Source organism: Lipotes vexillifer, unplaced genomic scaffold (genome assembly GCF_000442215.2).
Source record: "Lipotes vexillifer unplaced genomic scaffold, Lipotes_vexillifer_v1.1 scaffold21, whole genome shotgun sequence".
Lineage (NCBI taxonomy): Eukaryota > Metazoa > Chordata > Mammalia > Artiodactyla > Lipotidae > Lipotes > Lipotes vexillifer.
The window spans coordinates 3,080,611-3,101,126 of record NW_006774065.1 but is presented as its reverse complement, the minus strand read 5'-3'; the positions used below and the strand labels follow the sequence as shown (position 1 = coordinate 3,101,126).

The 20,516-nt window shown below is 49.1% G+C and overlaps 1 protein-coding gene across 1 annotated transcript; it reads right to left on the bottom strand.

The window, feature by feature from the left end:
- Positions 1–756: 756 nt before the first annotated feature.
- On the bottom strand, positions 757–11,927 carry MORN3 (MORN repeat containing 3). The gene is made up of 6 exons (XM_007448707.1): positions 11,585–11,927; positions 7,587–7,744; positions 5,559–5,718; positions 1,713–1,897; positions 1,394–1,474; positions 757–1,014 (listed from the first exon to the last, which is right to left on the bottom strand). Exons 1-5 carry the CDS (start codon positions 11,727–11,729, stop codon positions 1,400–1,402), a joined length of 723 nt encoding a protein of 240 aa, XP_007448769.1. The 5' UTR covers positions 11,730–11,927; the 3' UTR covers positions 757–1,014; positions 1,394–1,399.
- Between the last annotated feature and the right edge of the window lie 8,589 nt (positions 11,928–20,516).

Genomic DNA, 20,516 nt, shown 5'->3' with positions numbered 1-20,516 from the left:
CTTCCAGTAACCACAATAACCCCTGGTGGTAAGTACTGTTATTGTCCCATATTAGAGGAGAGGAAACGAAGAACAGAGAGGTTGGGTGACTACACAAGAACACACAGTTAATAAGTCAGTGCTGGGATTCACACTCAAGGAGTCACTGCAGAACTCCTGTTCCTACCCATTATGTAAGAGTTCCTCTTATCTTGCAGGAATGTTGTCTAGAATTATACAAAGCCTTTTCCAGAAATCTGCTTTACAACTAATCTTAATACGTGTTATTTGTTATTTTTACATCTGCTAGAAAATCCTCAAAACACCTCTTGAGATCTCTGAAGTCCCATTTTACAGATGGGGCAACTGAGGTCACTTACTTAGGATCACAAAGCCAGTAAGTCAGAGGTTCTCTGCCCCAGCTGCAGAGAGTCAGCTGGGGAGCTTTTTGAAGGCCCAGGCCTCACCCCAGACAGATGAGAATCTCTGGGCATGGGATCCGGACATTCCTAGCTTTTAAATCTCCCACAGGACTCCAAGGTTGGGAGCCCCTATGTTAGGCTGAGAAGCCAGGTCACATTTTAATGCCAAATCTTAGTGACTAATGTAACCAGATGCGGGCTCTATCTTGGAATATGTCAGAGATCAGAGACCTGGAGGCACCAACCCCTTTCTGCCCCAAGGTAAATTCATGCAACCCATGGGGACCCCTCTTCTCTACCTGAAACCCCTCCTGAGGCTCCCTCGCACCCCGGCCACCTACCACAGGCCCCAGGCTCACGCTGCCAGGCTCTCCTTTATTCTGGGGTGCTCAGGGATGGGGTCCAAGAATAAACGCATCCCTAAGGCCAGCAGGGGAAAGGAGCACTGGCCTCCTACTGGTAAGGAATGATCCAGTGCTGGGGGGAACAAGGTGCCTCCGGAGGGTGCCGAGTGTGTGCCCAAGTACCCCCTTGCTCCACCAGTGGGAGCTGCACCAGTCGGAGCAGTTGGGTGACTCCGGTTTCAATTCCTCCTGAAGTGCTGGTGTTCTTTCTGCAGGGGCAAGGGGGGTGGGGTGGGCGGGGCTGGCGTCTCCAAGATGCTGTATCAATGCTCTCTCCTCGACCCCACTTATACCAACACCAGGACGGGTAGCACTGAACAAGGGCCCACAAGACAGACAGGCAAGTGGAGGCCCGGGGCCCCTCCAGGGCGAGCAGACCACCTGACTCCAATCCGATTAAGCCCAGGGTGCAAATGGGAGGATTTGGCAGGACTTCTGCAGGGAAGAGTTTTGAAGGGGAGGAAGCAAAAGCGACTGGCAGGACTGCGGGAGGCAAGAAACCCACCCTCTCTGGTAAAGCTCCTGAGCTCCTAGGCCAGAGGAGACCCCGGACCACATCAGAGGGTGGCAGGTGTGCCCGCCTCTCACCTGGCATCAATCTCTTTCCTCTGTCTTCTTGAACGTGGCCAAAGCTTCCGCCAACACGCCGTCAGGATCTAGAATTTTGACCTGGAAGTAAGCAGCAGGGGTCGGTTTGGGGAGCATGGAAGGCCCAGGCTGCCAGCCTTCGGGGGCGCTGCCTGCTTTGGGGGGGTACTGCCAGCCTCCCTGGGGTCTCCCTGACTGAAAACAAAACCTTGTCTGTTTCCTGGACGGGCTGGGCTCGGCCAGGCTGGGTGTGGCTGTGGGTGCTGTTTTGTCTCTCCCTGGGCTGCATGTGGCCCCAGGATCCGGGAGAGCTTCCCACCTCAGGAATGGGGAACTGGGTGGGCTTGGGTGCCTCATCACGGCCACAGTCAATCATTGTGCCACACTTGGCTATGCTGTCGACCCAGAGGCCTTCAAACAGCTGGCCATGGTCCAGGTGGAAGAAACGCCCCCACCCATTCTTCATGCCTCTCTGCCAGTTGCCTTCGTAGCGGTTTCCGTTCTCTGGGGGAAAGAACAGGGAGTCAGGGGTCTTGGCCCACAAAACCAGGCCAGACTACATATCCCTGGGCTGGACCCTCGCCACTGCCAGGCTAGACATCATGCCCACCCGAAAACCATAGAGCCCTGGGGTGTGAGCGACTTCCGGTTTCAGACCTGGTTCACATCTCCCCTCCACTACCTCCCGGAACTTAGATGAGCACCATAGTTTCCTAGCTTAAAAAATATAGCTAATAATACTGACAGGCAATGTTTTTCCTGCACTTACTCTCTGCCTGGTTCCATGCTGTTTCTGACCTCACTTCTCACAAAAACAGTTCTGTGAAGGATGAAGGATTCCATTTTATACATGGAACTTGAAAAGCTCCAGGAATTTGACTGATTTGCACAAGGTCACAGACCTAGGAAGTGGCAGAGGCAGGGTTTCAAACCAAATCCTGTTCATATCAGGAGCCCCGGCTCTTAATCGGGAATCAGTTCCACTTCCCATTGGATCGCGGTGGTGGTGGTGTAAAAATAATAATAATAAAGCCACATGTCTCAGCTCAGACACTTACCAACCGTGTGACCTTGAGCAAGTCACTGAACCATTTTGTCTCATTTCCTCATTTGTAAAACGGGGACAAGAGTAGCTCCTCACTCATAAAATTATTCTGAAGATTAAATGAGTTCATACACAGACAGGACTTAGAAGAGTATTGGATGAACTCTAGGTCAGAGGTCAGCAAACTTTTTCTGCAAAGGGGCAGATAGTGTTTTCGGCATCGCGGGCCATAGGGTCTCTGCTGGGCATGGTCAACTCTGCCATTGCAGCACAAAAGCAGCCCGTGGGGACTTCCCTCGTGGCATAGTGGTTGGGAATCCACCTGCCAGTGCAGGGGACACGGGTTGGAACCCTGGTCCGGGAGGATCCCACATGCCGCGGAGTGACTAAGCCCGTGCGCCACAACTACTGAGCCTGCGCTCTACAGCCTGTGCGCCAACGTGCCTAGAGCCCGTGCTCCACAACAAGAGAGGCCACCGCAATGAGAAGCCCGCGCACTGCAACGGGGAGTAGCCCCCGTTCGCTGCAGCTGGAGAAAGCCCGCGTGTAGCAACGAGGACCCAACACAGCCAAAATTAAATTTAAAAAAATAAATTTATATTTAAAAAGACCCAACACAGCCAAAAATAAAGTTAATAAATTAATTTTTTTTAAAAAGCAGCCCGTGGACAATACATAACTGAACGAGCACATCTGTGTGCCAATAAAACTTTATTTACAAAACACGTGTTGGGCTGGATTTGGCCAATAGTTTGCTGAGCTCATACAAGGATGTACTGATTCTGAGCACTTACTATTCCATGTCATGCTAAGCGTTTTACAAATATAAACCTCATTTAAGCTTCACAATAACTCTAGTTAAGCTTTATTTTTTCCTTACTTTACAGCTGAGAAAAATGAAGCAGAGAGAGTGTAAAGAAATTAATTGCCCAAGGTCCCACAACTAGTAAGAGCTTGAGCTAGAATTTGAACCCAGGCTGGCCGGCTCCAGAGTCCAAGCCTTAGAAACGGTGCACTTAGAGCTCCTTCACTGTGCGGGCCACAGAAGGTGCTCACTGAAAGCAGGCTATTACTACTAGGAGATGCACACTGAAATCAGGCACGGAGGCGGATGCACAAGGGATTGAGAATGACAGAGTGGCTGCCCTTAACCCACCCCAGCTGCCCAGTGCCTTGGTTTAGTCAAATCTCTTTGGAGGGACTTCCCTGGTGGCACAGTGGTTAAGAATCCGCCTGCCAGTGCAGGGGACACGGGTTCGAGCCCTGGTCTGGGAAGATCCCCCATGCCATGGAGCAACTAAGCCCATGTGCCACAACTACTGAGCCTGCGCACCACAACTACTGAAGCCTGCGTGCTTAGAGCCTGTGCTCCACAACAAGAGAAGCCACCGCAATGAGAAGCCCATGCACTGCAAGTAGCCCCTGCTCACCGCAACCAGAGAAAGCCTGCTCGCAGCAACGAAAACCCAACGCAGCCAAAAAAAAAAAAAAAAAAATCTCTTTGGAAGTTGGAATCTTGAGTTTTCAGGAGACTGGGCTCTGGTTTGTGTCCTTACCAAGAGTATCTACTTACTACATGGCAGGCACTGGGGAAACAGTGGGGAACAAAACAGACACATTCCCAGTCCTTCTGCAGGTTCACAGTCTGGAGGGGCAATGATACTAGCTTTATCGATAACCTACTACGTGCTAGGCCCTGTTTTAAGCACTTTACACAGACTCCCTCATCTAATCCTCCCCATAGCCCTATGAAGTGGGTACTGCCATTATTCCCATTTTACAGGAGAGGAAACTGAGGCACAGAGATGCAAAGTAGTTCGCCCAAGATTATACACCTAGTTCTAAGAAGGAAAGGAAGCAAGTGCTGAGAATAATGAGAAGAATGTGCTTTAGGTGGAATGTACAAATGCAAAGATCTGGGGGAATCTTCCTTTTTTTTTAAATATTTATTTATTTGGCTGCACCGGGTCTTAGTTGTGTCACATGGGATCTTTGTTGCTGACTGGGGGATCTTCCTTGCGGCATGCAGGATCTTTTAGTTGCAGCATGCGGGAGTTTTTTTTTTTTTTTTTTTTTTTTAGTCGTGGCATGTGAACTCTTACTTGCAGCATGTGGGATGTAGTTCCCTGACCAGGGATCAAACCCAGACCCCCTGCATTGGGAGCGTGGAGTTTTAGCTACTGGACCACCAGGGAAGTCCCTGTGGGAATCTTCTTTCTATTCCAGGAAGAGGGAACAGCAGTGCAAGGGCCCTGAGGCAGAAAGTGGGAGGAATTGAAAGAAAGTTAGTATGGCCAAAAAGAAGGGAGTCCAGGGGAAGAGGAGATGTGAAACTGGAGTGGTGAGCAGGGCCAGATCATGCTGGGCCCCACAGACCACAGTCAGGCCTCTGAACTGAGTCTGAGGGCAATAGGGAGCTATGGAAAGGTTGAAAGCAAGGCAGTGACAAGGTTCAATTTATGAAAAGCTGGCTCTGTTTGCTTTGTAGAGAATGGATTAAGTCCTGATACAAATGCGAGCTGCTCAGAACTCTTTCCTCTGCCTGGGAATGTTCTTCCCCAGCGCAATACATATCCCGCTTCCTTCTCCTTCCATTCTCCATTCAAACAACACCTCTTCAGGGAGGCGGTCTCTGACCATAAGCCAATCTAAACAGCCCTGACCCCAAATCCTTTGTCATTCTCCAACATGTCTTCCTGTTTTCAAGGGGAATTCCTTAGCACTTCTGACCTCAGAACGGACTGCGTAACCTTGAGCAAATGACTTAACCTCTCTGTGCCTTTGTTCATTTGTAAAGTGCGGTTGATGAGAGCACCTGTCTTATAGGATTGCATTGTGGATTAAATGAGCTCAGGGCTGTATAAGTGTAGGCTATGACTATTAGGACCATAAGACAATGTCTTAATTGTTTATATTTATTGTTAGGCTCCCCTTTTAGAGTATAAACTTCCTGAGGGCAAGGACCGGGTCCTGTCATTCAGCTTAACCCAGTCGGGACCGGGCTTCGCGGGGACTTGGTCTGATGGGGCGTGGCCATGTGGGGCCCAGAGGAGTGTGACTTGAGGGCGTGGCCGGGTGGGCGTGATCAACAGGCCATTTGGGGTGGGGCTAGGCACTCACTCAGGCGTAACATGCCCTCCCCTTCTGGCTTGTCGTTGCACCACTGGCCCTCGTAGATGTCTCCATTGCTGTAGTACATGCGGCCCCATCCACTGCGCTGGTTGCCACACCAGTCACCCTCGTAATACTCCTTGGGTCCGAAAAACTGGATCCCATAGCCCTGAAAGCACGAAGGTGTCCTTGTTCACGACGTCCCACACCACTAGGAACTCCCACTATCCTCCCTGGCACCCAAGTCACACACCTGGGCTTCTCCCCTGCTTCCTCCCCCAGCCCTACATCCAAGCTGATGGTCGTATATCGAAAAATCTCCCAGGCCGTCCATTCTCCTCTATCCTTGTGCTACTGCCTTCCTGCAGCCCACCATCATTTCATCCCTTCTCAGTGGTCTACCTCCTCCACTCTCCCGTTCTTCCCTGACCCCATGCATCTGCCATACAGCTCCTAGGAGGATCTTTACGTTGTCTACCTGATCACATTTGCCCCGTCTCCCCAACTCTGATTTGACCCTATTAAATGTCGCAGGTGCCTGACAATCAGATCAAGGCTACGGACTTTCTCCCCAGAAAAATGGACATAAGCACTTATCATGCAGCCGCAGAGAATCACCACAAACTCCCCGCAGATCACCCCTGAAGAGGTTGGGTTATGCAGCCCAAGTCCTCTTCAACATCCTCAGCCCCTACATAACCTTCAAGGCCTCACTCCCACCCCTGTGGGCAGACACACCTTGCTGTTTATTATATCCTTCCTTTTGGTATTTCCTCTCCTTTTTTACTCCCTAACTCCTTGCATCTTATGGTGTCACCTTCTATAGGAAGCCTGCCCTGAATTCTCAATGAACTGCCTCTGGACTTTCTGTAAAAACCTCTATCCTAGCACCATATTATATGTAAAATATTTATTTTGGGAGCTTTATCCCCACTGGCCAATAAACATTTTGAGAGTAGAGATCATGAAATGCTGGGCTCTACAACTTGCCAGTGGTGTGACCCCAAGCAAGGCACTTCACCTTCTGCGCCTTTCTGAGCTTGTTTCCTCATCAGTAAATCAGGAATAATAATGATGATGGTGATGATGATGTTGTTGTTGATGTGAGAGTTTACAATATATCATGTTCCAGGGTTACAGTAGCTGTTGTTCGATAGCAATACTGTATTATTATCTGTCTCCATGACCTATGGTGAGGATTCAGTTGTTGATGGGTTGGGGGCATGCCTCTGGCTGGTTTCTATCCCTCAAGACCTTCCTCTCTTGGCCAAGGGCGTGGCCTCTGCTTTCTTTCTTTTTTTAATTTAATTTTATTTTATTTTTTGCTTTTTTTTGTTTGTTTGTTTTTTGCTTTTTTTGTTTTGTTTTGTTTTGTTTTTTTTTTTGCTTGCTTTCTTTCTTGCTCCCACTCTTCCAAACCCCCGCTGCCACCTCTTATCCAGTCCCAACAGAAGGGGGGTTCTCAGAAAGGGATGCCAGGGGAAAAGAAAGCCAGGAAATGAGTGGGGAGGTTGGGAGGAGACTTTGGCCCCTCACAGCCTGGCTGGCTTCTTGTAGCCACAGGGTTTCATGGGCTCCTCCCTGGGCCCTCTGCTCTTGCTTCCTGTTTCCTGGGTTTTGTTCTGAGAAGCCTTGATGTTCCCCCACCCCTTCCTTCTCCCACCCACACAGCAACCCTGTTCTCCCCTAGATCCCCCCACCCTTTTCTCCCAGGCCTCTCTGACTGCTTCCCACCCACCCCAACCCCCCCATTTCGTTTCTTTAAACCTCTGTTTATGATCTATGTTAAAATTACTTAGCATAATTCCTGGGAGTGAGTAGTTGTTCAATAGATAAGAATTATTATTACTGTTGAATGCTTACTACATGCCAAGTACTTTGCAAGATCTTAGGGATTCAAGGATACTCTTAAGGAGTTCATAATCAAGTGGTGAGACAGTGAAACAAAGAATTACCCCCCCCCCCAACCCCCCCCCCCACACACACAGCCTGCTTTCAGCTTGGCCCACACCCCAGGGCATGATGGGAACCACTCACACATTTCTTATCGCCTTTCCACCAGCCTGAGTAGACTCTCCTGTACTTTCCAGTCTCTTGGTCAGAAAGGCTGAGGGTGCCATAGCCATCTCTCTTCCCAAATTTCCAGTCCCCCTCATAGATGGCTCCGTTCTTCCTCCAGACCTGTGTTCCTTTCCCTAGGGACACAAAGATGAGCCAACATGGTAGACATGGCCTTTATGGGGCTGGGGGTGCCGGGAGGCAGGTGTTGTGTCTGCCTGGGCCTCAGGGGCCCCTAGACTCAAGAACTGGGTCAGGGTCTGTGCCCGGTCTCCAGACCCCCAGCACCCAGGAAAACCCAAAAAAAGTTCTATTTCTATAGCCCTTTGCCCTGAAGCCAAACTGACATAGCAGACCCCAAGTAGAAATCTGCCCCTTCAATGTTTCACCTTCATCTTTTTTTAAATTTAAATTTTTATTTATTTATTTTTGGTTGCATTCGGTCTTCGTTGCTGTGCGTGAGCTTTCTCTAGTTGTGGTGAACGGGGGCCACTCTTCGTTGTGGTGTGCAGGCTTCTCATTGCAGTGGCTTATCTTGTTGCAGAGCATGGGTTCTAGGCGCACAGTCTTCAGTACTTGTAGCACACGGGCTCTGTAGTTGTGGCTCACAGGCTCTAGAGCGTAGGCTCAGTAGTTGTGGCGCATGGGCTTAGTTGCTCCGTGGCATGTGGGATCTTCCCGGACCAGGGCTTGAACCCGTGTCCCCTGCATTGGCAGGTGGATTCTTAACCACTGCGCCGCCAGGGAAGTCCCAAGCTTCATCTGAATGGATAATACTGAATGGATACACCAGATGGTCAGGATTTTTAGAAAATGTTCTGCATATTTCTTCAGTTCTCCTGAACACACACGGATACCCATCTCCTACTACTCCAACCCCTCTGTGTCCTCCACTCCCGTTTTCCATTCTGCCCTCCAACCACTGTGGTTTCCATGCTGTTCTTGGAACCCACCTGTTATACTTTCGCCTCAGGCGAAAGTACCTGCTTCTCCTTTAGCCTGGAAAACTCTTCCCTCTATATTTGCTCACTCCCTACCTCCTGCAAGTCTTTGCTGAAATCTCACTTTCTCAATGAGGCCTACCCTGACCATCCCGTTTAAAATTATTCCATATAAGCTTCTTTTTGTGTGTGTGTTACGCGGGCCTCCCACGGTTGTGGCCTCTCCCGTTGCGGAGCACAGGCTCCGGACGCGCAGGCTCAGCGGCCATGGCTCACGGGCCCAGCCGCTCCGCGCACGTGGGATCTTCCCGGACCGGGGCACGAACCCGCATCCCCTGCATCAGAAGGCGGACTCTCAACCACTGCGCCACCAGGGAAGCCCACATATAAGCTTCTTTTAATCCCTTACCCTGTTCTGTTTCTTTCCATATCACTTGTCAGCTCTTAACATAATAGATAATTCACTTATTTATCATTTATTGTCTATTGTCTGTCTCTTCCAGGAGAATGTACACTCCACAAGAGCACAGACTGGTCTGTTCTGTTCACTGCTCTATATCCAGCACGGAAGAACAGTGTCTGGCATGTTGTAGGTGACCAATATTTGTTGAACAAAGAGATGAATACAATATTTGCAGAATACCTATGCACGCCAACTCATGTCTTGGTCCTTGGTAGCTCAGGAACAAATCCAACATTGTCCCTGTGAGCTTTTCGATCTAGTGCAAGTAACTTAACTCTCTGAGCCTCAGGTTCCTCATCTGTAAAATGGGGATAAGAGTATCTCATGGGGTTGTTCTGTTCACTAAATTCATTAATATATGTAGAACACTTAGGACAATGCCTGCAAATAGAAAAGATGATATCAATGATTTTTGCCCTTGAGGTAGGGTCCAGTCACATTGCAGGGGATGAAGGGTTATTTACATCTGTCCTTCTAGTTTACTTCCTTTGGGGACGCAGCCCTCCCTCTCAGTCCTTGAAGTTTGCATGGGGCTGACTTCTCCTCCTGGCAAGCCTAGCCAATCAGTGTATTCTATCCACCCAGGCCTCTGTGACTGGTTCAGTGAAGGGCATGTGACCAAGTTGGTCCAATGAGACTGTTTGTCTCCCAGATGAAGGCAGAACTTACCAAGGCCTAAGAGGCCCTATATGATTGGCCCTCTTAACCTGCCCCTTTCTCCCCTCCTTCTCTGTGTTCCAGCCCACTGGCTTCCAGTCCGTTCCTTGAACAAGACGTAATAGTGAAAAACATCCCAACATCTCTGATTCCACTATCTAGAAGTCATGTTCCCCCCTGCCTGGCTAATCATTTTCATCCTCTGGGCTCGGCTCAAACATGTTCTCATGGCTCCTTTCATGGCTTCTCTCTGGTCCCCTTTACATCCTGATGATACCACTTTTAGCTGTGTGGCCTTGAGTAAGTCACTTCCTCTCTCTGAGCCCCAGTTTCCTGATCTGTAAAATGGGACATTACCTACTGTGCAGGTTGTCAGTGAGACTGGAAGGACCCTGAGTGTTGGGATTCTTCCAGATGCCCAGTATAGGGCCTGGCACAGACTAGGAGCACAATGAGTATTAGTGGAGTGAGTGGTCTGGGTAACCACTGGGGCCACCCTATCCTTGCCCTGAATGACGGCTCTCTTGACTGCTTCCAGCCTGCTTATACTACAGCAACCCACTTCAGCTTTGTCAAAAGGTGAGTCAAGAGAGGGGGCATTGGACCTGGGTTCTCTGACAGATCTGCTTTCTGCAGCCCCAGCCCCATCAGCTCTATGCCTCCAGAGTCTGAGGGGAGGCAGGACTCACACAGGAGGGCTCAGAGGGCCACACCAACCCACAAGGTCATATCACAGGTAGGGCAGCCAAGTCCAGAGAATGGGAAATGACTTACCCAAAGTCACACAGCTGCTCACTAATAGAGCCAGGCTCAGAACTTCAGGGTCCTGACTCCTAGTTCAGGGCTCTGTCCACACTGCAGGCTGCCCACAAGGACTGAAACATGCAGGCAGACATCTTTAACCACACGTAGAGCTCCAAGCAGCTACTTAAACCCTGGCCTTTAAGTCAGTGCTGAGGGTGAGTGTTGTGTTACACAGTGGGTGAGGTCAACTTTGGGGGCCTTCTTGGACAAGGAAGCTCTAAGTAGTGATCCCTGCCATGGTCAGCCCCCCGAGAACACGCCAGAAGTTCCCTTCTGCACAGACCCTTGGCTAAATACTTGATAGATGTCATCTCTTAACAGATAGGTATTATTCCCATTTTACAGATGGGGAGACTGGGGCTCAGAGTAGTGTAGTAGATCTCTCAAGGTCATATTTACTGGAGCTGAGATTCTGACCCAGCTTTATGGACTCAAGCAGTTAACGCAGGAAAGCAGGAGAGAAGAATGGTTAAGAGCAGAGAATTTGGAATTGCAAGACTGGACTGAGAAGCCATAACACCTTTTTTGAATAAAAACTATTTTTTTTCTTCAGGGCTTAGTTTGTATCACAAAGAGCCCCATACTCATACTCCCTGCTAGTTAAACTGAGCCCAGCCCAGTTAAAGTCAGAGCTCCAGCCATTTGGGGTGGGGGGTGGACGTATAGGGGGTGGGGGGGTAGGAAGTGGGGGATGGCGGGTGTCCTCCCTCCCCCACTACTGGTTTGAAGGGCTGAATTTGAAGACCAGAATCCCAGTTGCAAGCTGCTTCCTGGGGGCCACCTTTTCCTCCTGCTAGCCAGCCCCATGCTTAGCCCAGGTGTCAGAGGTAGAGAATGAGCTGGTGTCCTGAGAGTCCCGGCTGAGGCTGTGGCTGGTGCCTAAAGACTGCTCTGTCCCCTACTGGTCCCTTTGCTCAGCTGAAACCAGGGCCGAGGTGGGTTCCAGAACCCCAGCAGGAGGAGGCCCCTGGTTGGTCCAAGTCAGCATTCACTCCTCAGAGATACATGTTATATCCCCAGTGAGCTATGCAAGCTGCTTCCTTGGCCCCGGTTGCCCACCATGGCCCAGACCCCATACTCACTGCCTGAGCCCCCGAAGGTCCCCCACTTACCGTGTTTCATGTTGTCCTTCCACTTGCCCACATAGTGATCGCCATTGATAGCGAACACCTGGTGCCTCAGGCCGTTCTTCTGGGCCTTCCGGTCCCACGCTTTCCACAGGGGCTCTGACTTTGGCGGGCACTTGGAGATAGGCATGGTGGCTGCTTCTGTGGGCCAGAGGGTGCCGGCAAAGGGTTAGGGACATCAGGGGCTCAGTTTGCCGTAAGTAATGCCAGGATCCTGGGGCTTCCCAGGGAGACACTTGTCTGAGGTCAAGTGGGATGAGTCACGTGTGTTCTGAGTCCCCAGGGCAGATGAGCAGCCCTTGCGGGGTATTCTTTTGTGCTGGACTGACCCCCCCCTGGGAGGCTCTCTCTTCCCTTGCCTCTCCAGGGGCCCCTTGGGGCGGGGGATGTGATGGCACAATTGCTTGGGATGGGAACCCAGGGAAACCAACAGAGCAGAGGGGTTTGTGATGACATCAGGAAGAAGCTGCCCTGGAGGAGAGGGTAAAAGTCACATATTTAATAACCAGTATGACCAACCAGAGTGGATGTGGGCCTGGAGCCCTCAGTCGTGAGCACTACAACCCACTCTGGGGAGCTGGGGCCTAGCCAGGCCACTCTGTCTGGGCTGGCAGACAGCCGTGATGGCACAGCCCACAGGGGCACCCCCGCTACCACCACTGGCTCAACACCCAACACGTTAGCCCCCTGGGTCCTGCCCCCTATGCCTGGTGGACAGGATGGTAGAAAAGCCTAGGGGCTGGCTTTGCAGGGGTTTGTGAGCCGTCAGGAGAGCCCATCAACTAAAGAGACTGCCTCTTGGGAGACCCTCTGTACCGGTTTGCCCGGGACTGAGGGGCTTCCTAGGACATTGGACTTTCAGTGCTAAAGCTGGAACAGTCCCAGGCACACCAGGATGGTTGATCGCCCTCTGCCCTCTGCCCTCTGCCCTCTGCCCTCTGCCCTCTGCCTAGGCACTCTTCCTGTCTGCCTGGTTAGGTTTTTTCATCAGACCAGGGCTCTCCTCCCCACCCTGCCTGATGGGGTTTCAGAGAGACTTTGGGTCTCTCCCCAGACTGGGAGCCCCCCATCTATGTTCTTCATGTCCCCAGTGCAGACATTCATGTCTATTTGTTTGTCTCCAGGGGACTTGTGCAAGGTGACAAAGATGGTCTCCAAATCTGGGGATCTCTGTTTCCCCTGGGCAGGTACCATCTATCCTGCTCCATAGATGGGAAATACACACACACACACACTCAAGCAGTGCTAGCAGCCAAGGATGGGGGTGGGGGAGTGGAGGGATGGGGGAATGAGGGGATGGGGGTGGGGGACTAGAGTGAACTATTTAACCATCAGCAGGCAGAAGACTTTTTTGTTTTTGTTTTTGTTTGCCGCACCTCGCACCTCGTTGGCCTGTGGAATCTTAGTTCCCCCACCAGGGATAGAACCCAGGCCCCCTGCAGTGGAAGCACGAAGTCCTAACCACTGGACTGCCAGGAAATTCCCAGGCAGAGGTATTGACCAATGAGAATGACCTCAGGGCTGAGCAGGTTTCAGGAGATCTTGGTGCCCGAGGCATCCACCCACCCAGGACCAGCATCACAGGTGTGCAACCTGAACAGTTGCACAGGGCCTGGTCCTTAGAGGGGCATGTACTTGGCCTTGGCTCTGTCGCTGTTTTGAAATTCTTAATACTGTATGAGCTACTGCCTCACATTTTCATTTTGCATTGGGCCCTGCTTATGAAGGAGTTCCCTGTAGGGCCACAGCAGGGGCCTCAGTGATTCTGACTAAGCTGGCCAACTGTACTGGCTAGTACGTATTTTGACAATCATGCCTAGGAATTGGGAAAGTCACTCCAGGCAAGGAAAACAGCCAGGGTGAAAACTGGGCAGAGGGAAACAGTCTCAGGTCCTAAATGTAATGTTTTTCTTTTTTCTCCCATTTGCATGTACCATGTGTACTATGATTAATCTTTATATTGAAGTTAATTCACTTAAAAAATCAATACATTTATCCAAGGAAGATTTTGCAAACATTACTTAAGTCTTAGCTAGACACTGGGGCTTACAGTTGAGATTAGCAAATGTTCAGAAAGGTGTTAATGCCATATTAGCCCCAAACTGACACTTTCTCCTTGGCTTACTCAGAACCATAGGAGAACCCAGAATCTAATAACTTTCTTACGATGTCATTGGGTGATACTTAATGCTTCATCAGTGTAACTCATCCTCTGTCCCACACTTTCAGGAACGTAGATTCTACCCTACAGGAGGTTGTGGTCTTAATACATAGAGCTCCTGATAGGAAAAGAAAGCTTTGGGGAATTCCCTGGCGGTCCAGTGGTTAGGATAGGACTAGGCGTTTTCACTGCCAAGGCGCGAGTTAGATCGTGGCCGCAAGCCACGCTGCGTGGCCAGAAAAAAAAAAAAAAAGGTAAAATTCTGACACACGCTACAACATGGATGAACCTTGAAAAAATTTTGAATGAAACAAGCCAGACACAAAAGGACAAATATTGTATGCTTCCGTTTTCACGTGGTACCCAAAAAAAAAAAAAAAAAAAAAAAAAAAGGAAAGACGGCTTTGCCACTCGGTGCGCGTACTCTACTCGTGTTGTTTTGATACTGAATAACAATAATTACCACCATGGAAGGTGGAAGGAGCAGGGCCTAGACGGCTGGGGGTCAGTCGCTAGCCCGCGCCTCGTCACACCTACGCCGGCTCACCTGCGCTCTCCTGCGGGGCGGATCCTGCATCTGGAGTCCTGGGCCGAGAGCGGTGGAGTCGCCGCCCGCAGCCTCCAGCCTCAACAGTAGTCCGCAGCGCGCGTTCCGGCGTCCCAAGCCCTGCCAGGGTCCCTATGGCAACGCGGGGCCCCAGCAAAGCCAGCCGGCAGGGCCCAACCCTTCCTGCGGAGACTGTGAGCTCGGGGCCGCGTGTGGGGAAGGCTGTAGATCCTCGTCGCTTTGGGCCTGCGGAGGTCGAGCACTGGCTGGTGCACCAGTACTGGTGGGCGAGCCCGGGAGACCTGATATCCGCGGCGCTTGGGCCACGGTGTGCCCCGGGAGGTTACTGCCCTCCCCACCCCCTCTTGCCTCCCGTCCCGGTTTCCCCAGAGCAAATACCACGCCCGATGCTGGCAGGAAAGTGTCAAAGGCTTTTCTGCCTTGTTGCAAAGACAAAGGGGCACCATTAAAGGGAAAGCCAACATTACACGTGTTCTTTGTTTTGTGATGGTTTATTAGACTCCTCTGAGAATCTGAGGGAAGCTATATTGCCCCTCCACCCCGGAAGATGCATACGATTTACATAGACACAAGTCGGCCCAAGTCATTCCTCAGCTCACTTCCCTACAGTGGCTCCCCAGACCACTCAGAGTAAAAGCCACAGTGCCTACAGTGTCTTCAAAGCCCTGTGTCATTTGCCCACCTCCCTCCCCTTTCCTCTCTGAGTTTGTCCCCTACTCTGTGCGCCCAGTCCCACTCTGCTCTAGCCTCACACTTGCTTCCTTGTGGTTCCTGGAATATGCTAGGCGTGTTCCTGCCTCAGGGCCTTTGCCTCTTCTGTGCCCTCTGCCAGGCCATTTCTTCCTCCAAATAGCGGCCTGGATCACGCCCTGCCCTCCAGGGCTTTATTCAAATCACCTCAGTATGGAGTTTCTGGACCACCCTACTTAAAATTGGAATCTCCATATATACTTTCTGAAATGTTTTCCTCTTTCCCAACCTCATTCCTGTTTCATGTTCTCTGTAGCTCTACATGAACACACACACCCACCCCTTATTTGTTGTCTGTCTCTTTGAAGCCAAAAAAATTTTTTTTTTGTGGATGTGCCAGGCCGTTTTCAGGGATCTTACCCGACCAAGGATCATTGAACCCGTGCCCCCTGCAGTGGAGGCATGGAGCCCTAACCTCTGGACCACCAGGGAATTCCCAGAATATTTGTTGAGGTATAATGTTTGCTCTAGAGTTCCCCTCAGGATCAGGCTGCACTTAACTTGGCTTCTTCACTTACTCCCCCCCCCCCACTGTCTATTAGCCAGTTTCTACTGGAAGCAGTTCCTTAACAAATCATATAAATATTATATATACATTTTTTCTTTTTTACAAAACTGGAGCCAACTTGTGACCATAGAAGAAACACAACGGACCCAGAGAACGGCACAGCTTTTCCATAATGAAATACATTCAAGAACATCATTTTAACACCTGAATAGTTTCTTCACCAGTCTCTTGGTGATGGGCATCAGATTTATTGCCAATGTTCATACGTTGTTTGTTTCCATTCATATGAAAGGTCCAGGATAGGTAAATCTATAGAGACAGAAAGTAGATTAGTGGTTACTTTGGGAAGGGGGAGATGGGGAGATGGGAAGGTGATAGTTAAAGGGCAGGTTTGTTTGTTTGTTTGTTTTTTGCAGTGATGAAAATATTCTAAAATTGACTGTGATGAAGGATGCATAACTCTGTGAATATACTAAGAACCATCGAGTTGTACATTTTAAGCTGGTGAATTGTATGGTGAATTCTCTCAATAAAGCTGTTTTTAAAAGTCTCCGGTGCAGAACGAGCGCCCTCTACGGGCTCTCAGATGTCCAGAGAGAGTCACAGGCCACTGTTTTTTTTTTTTTTGAGACTTCTGCTAAATTAAAAATCAGAGAAATGCCTAAAGAGGGTAACACAAAGTGCAGAAAATGTTATTTAAATTTTTACTGAAGTATAAAATACATACAGAAAAGTGGAAATATACTCAGTGTATAGCTTGATAGATTTTTGCAAACTGAGCACACCATTCTTGTCACGACTGACTCTCTGGGACTCTCTCTTGGGAACGATGCCAAAAGTCTAAATTTGAGTCCCATCGTATATATGAGGCCATTTTTTTTTCTTTTTAGAGTTTATTGCAACTTTGGGAAATTAGTGGTAAACCATATGGTTTTAAAAAACAATATGGGGCTGCCCTTAAATTCACATAAAAATAGCATTTTAAAAACCATAATGAAATTTAATCCTTTTACACAGGTTAACAAAATGCATTACAAGAAAAACTAAACACTGGGTTTAACAAAAGCAATATTTTTCAAAGTGAAACAATGGAAATATTTTTTCAAATTTTTTACAAATGGTCACCTCTGGGTCCATTTATCACACTAGGGGATCAAAGTTGTTTAAATACAGCTGTGCTCAACTGAGCCACTTACCTGCAGCACAGTAGTACTAGAAATCAATCCTAAGGTCAAGATGTAAGACCATAAGAGACTAGATCCTAAATGTTTTACAGCCTCCTCAGTAAGAGGTGTTTTCGTTCCCCAAACAGAATGAGGTCACTTCTGAGTGACTCTATGGGACCCCTCTTTTCCTCTCCTTTCTCTCCTTCTTTCTTAATCTCTAGGGTTATGCCATCAAGGGATTTTATAAAAGTAAAAATTCAATTCCTCAGTTGTACTAGCCACGTTCCAAGTATCCAGTAGGCACTTGTGGCAACTGGTTCTCCTAGGGGACAGCGCAGATACAGAACATTTCCTTTACCATATAGAAAGTTCTGTTGGACAGTGCTGCTTTCAGGGATGAGCTCTGATCTCTTGTTTTATCCCTTCCTTGCAAGGTTTCCTTTCACTGCCCACAGCTCCCCATTTTTTTTTAAGTTGGTCAAGGAAATGCTCTGTCAGAACCTAACATAATGTCTACCGGGATAAGCCAGTGGAAATTATGGTGTTTGAAAATAGTTCTTAGGCAAAGAAATACAGCTAATAAATCATCCCAAGGAAATATGCACAACCTCACCAGCAATTAAAGAAATGAAAGTTAAAATAACCCTGCCATGCATTACATACTGTCTAGACTAGAAAAATGTGTAAAAATGATGGACTGTGATATTGCCAACACTGTGGGGAAAAATGCACCATTACCTACCACTAGCCATCCTGAGAATTAGTTAAATCCTCCTGAAGAACCATCTGGAACCATGTCACAGAAACTATAAAGCTATTTTCTAATTCCACTTAACGACTACTGACTACTATATATTTAATAGATAGCTGGAATGAGGCACAGTACTTGGTACTTTACAGAGTTAAAAAAAAAAAATGTACGTGTGTTTTCACAACAATTCTATGAGGTAGGTAGGTAGCCTTACCTTCATTTTAAAAATCTGCAAACTCTTAGGTTCACAAAAGTTAAGGAAGATACCCAAAGAGCAAAGTAAGTGGCTGAGCCAGGATTCAATCCTAGACTTTTTGACCTAGGAAGACCTGCTCAGAACACCACATTGCCTCCCATTTCAGAGAATTGCCTCCAAGGGAATGGTACAATTAGGGCGGGGAAAGAAATTTACGCAAAAATAAACATATTACAGTAATTATGACACGTATTACAAAGGAAAAATTGGCAAATGCACACAGAAGACAATGTAAGCTGGGCCCGGCACACAGAAGGCGCTCAAAAAAAAAATTTTTTTAAAGCAATTCGGGGGCTTCCCTGGTGGCGCAGTGGTTGAGAGTCCGCCTGGCTATGCGGGGGGACACGGGTTCGTGCCCCGGTCCGGGAGGGTCCCGCGTGCTGCGGAGCGGCTGGGCCCGTGAGCCATGGCCGCTGGGCCTGCGCGTCCGGAGCCTGTGCTCCGCAACGGGAGAGGCCACAGCAGTGAGAGGCCCGCATACCGCAAAAGGCACCATGGGATACTACACCTGCACCCGGGACTTCCCCTCCGCCTCACATTTCTTTCCTGGCCAAAAAAAAAAAAAAAAAAAAAAAAAAAAAAGCAATTCGGTGAAAAAGATCTCTGTCCCTTTAAAAGTCAGAGGCGGGTAAAACAGAGAGAAAGGAGGCGGGTTAAGAGCTGACGCGAGAAGCAGCTTGTCTTATTTAAATGAGCGTGCGTAAAGGCTTGCCCTGGTTCCTCGCCACGTTCCTCACTCAGTGCGCGTGCGCTGCCTCAACCCTGAGGCGGCTCTCGGCTGCTCCTGCCTATTTAAGTGGGCGGAGACAGTCGCGTGAGTTCCGTGGACCTGCCTTCTCCCTCCCAATTAACCAGCCCCGCCCCCTCTTGCACATGCGCGTACTTCGGCACTAGACCAGGAGGTCGGTGAATGGCTCCAGGAGTTGCGTCTGCGCTGTGGATGCCTCTGCCGGAAGTGGGCGGGATCGTGTTGCAAAGCCGAAAGGGCGGAGGGAGAAAGCGCGGCAAGAGTGGCTGAATGGAAAGCTGAATTTCGGGGCCGACCAAATGCCCTGCTGCACGATTACGGAAACTAGAAATGTAAGGCCAGAATGTGATCACTGGAACTTAATTTTCGATTTTAGAAACGTTTTACAAGACTATGCTTTTTTACATGTGTGTTAAGTAAAGGTTTCAGGGAGAAAGAATTTTCCCTGTTTTCTTTTTCCCCATGACTTTTTTTTTTCCTCTCCCCGCCGCATCGCGGGGCTTGTGGTTCCCCCACTAGGGATGGAACCTGGGCCCCTGCGGTGGAAGCGCAGAGTCCTAACCACTGGACCGCCAGGGAAGTCCCCCCCGTGAATTCTTATATTCTAAAAGACTTCAGGACTCAATAAGGACACATTTGGGTGACTATGTGCCAGGTTGAAAAGAAGTATTATTTAAAAAAAGAAAAAATAGGGCACACCTTCTCGCCCACATAAAAGTATGTCCTCGTCAGGAATCCCAGTCAGGAAATCATTAGGAAGAGATGTCGAATAAGAGCCAGAAAAGAAACAAATCTGCATAGAGGTAAGTGTGATTTTGTGACGTAAAAGTTAGAAATGTTTTGGAAGTCCCCTGTGTCAGTTCATCAACTTGATTCCTTGTGGTGGAAAACGTGTTATCTTTGGAGATTCAAAGATGAATATAATTCAGCCCCTGCCCTTGACGAGTTCACACTCAGAAAGGAAGGACGTCAGGGTACAGGGATACGAATACCCTGGGCAAGGTCCTGGAGGTAAGCATGATAGTGTGACTCCGGACACTGTCTTGACCAAAGTGGAAGGATGGCCTCACACAACATGGGAGATCGTGTTGAACGCCCTATGAACGGAGTGGGGGTAGACTGGGAGTGAGGAGGTCCAGATGCCAGGCTGAGAAAGGTTGGCTCCAAATCCAGTGGCGAGGAACCACTGTGTTTTCTTGAACTTGCTCTGCTGGCAGGGAATGAGGCAGAAGGTGACTTTTTTACCACAGTGATTGGTTGAACAGGAGGAGTTGGGAAAACTGTCTAAGAAAGTCTCAACCTGGCAGGCAGTAAAACCTCCCCAACTGCCAAGTTATGAATTCTAATTAAGGATGCAAACCATGAAAAGGAAAGGAAAGGTGATTCTTGGGTATCCTTAGGAAGTTGCTCAGACAATTACTGGGCTTTTCTCGTTTGGGTAGCCACCTTCTCTTTAAACTGTTTTCTCCTTGAGACATAGCATCTTAGAAGGGTCCCAAGCCAAGAATGGACCTGCCCTGAAAGGAATGAACTGTTTCATAGGTACCTCATAAAAAACAGAAAAATAATGAAAATGCAAACAAGGAAACCCGTAAATGGACTCAAAATACACCAGTTAGTACAACTCTCCTCACAGAGGAGTCACACAGGGCCTCATGCTCAGAAGTGCCTTTTGCTTGGCTTAATATTCTGCTGTCACTGTTTTGAAATTCTTAATAATTTTTTATTTTATTTATTTATTAATTTTGGCTGCATTGGATCTTCGTTTTTGCGCGCGGGCTCTCTCTAGTTGCAGCAAGCGGGGGCTACTCCTCGTTGCGGTGCACAGGCTTCCCACTGCGGTGGCTTCTCTTGTTGCAGAGCACGGGCTCTAGGCGCGCAGGCTTCAGTAGTTGTGGCATGCGGGCTCAGTAGTTGTGGCTTGCGGGCTCTAGAGCTCAGGCTCAGTAGTTGTGGCTTGCGGGCTCTAGAGCTCAGGCTCAGTAGTGCACAGGCTTAGTTGCTCCATG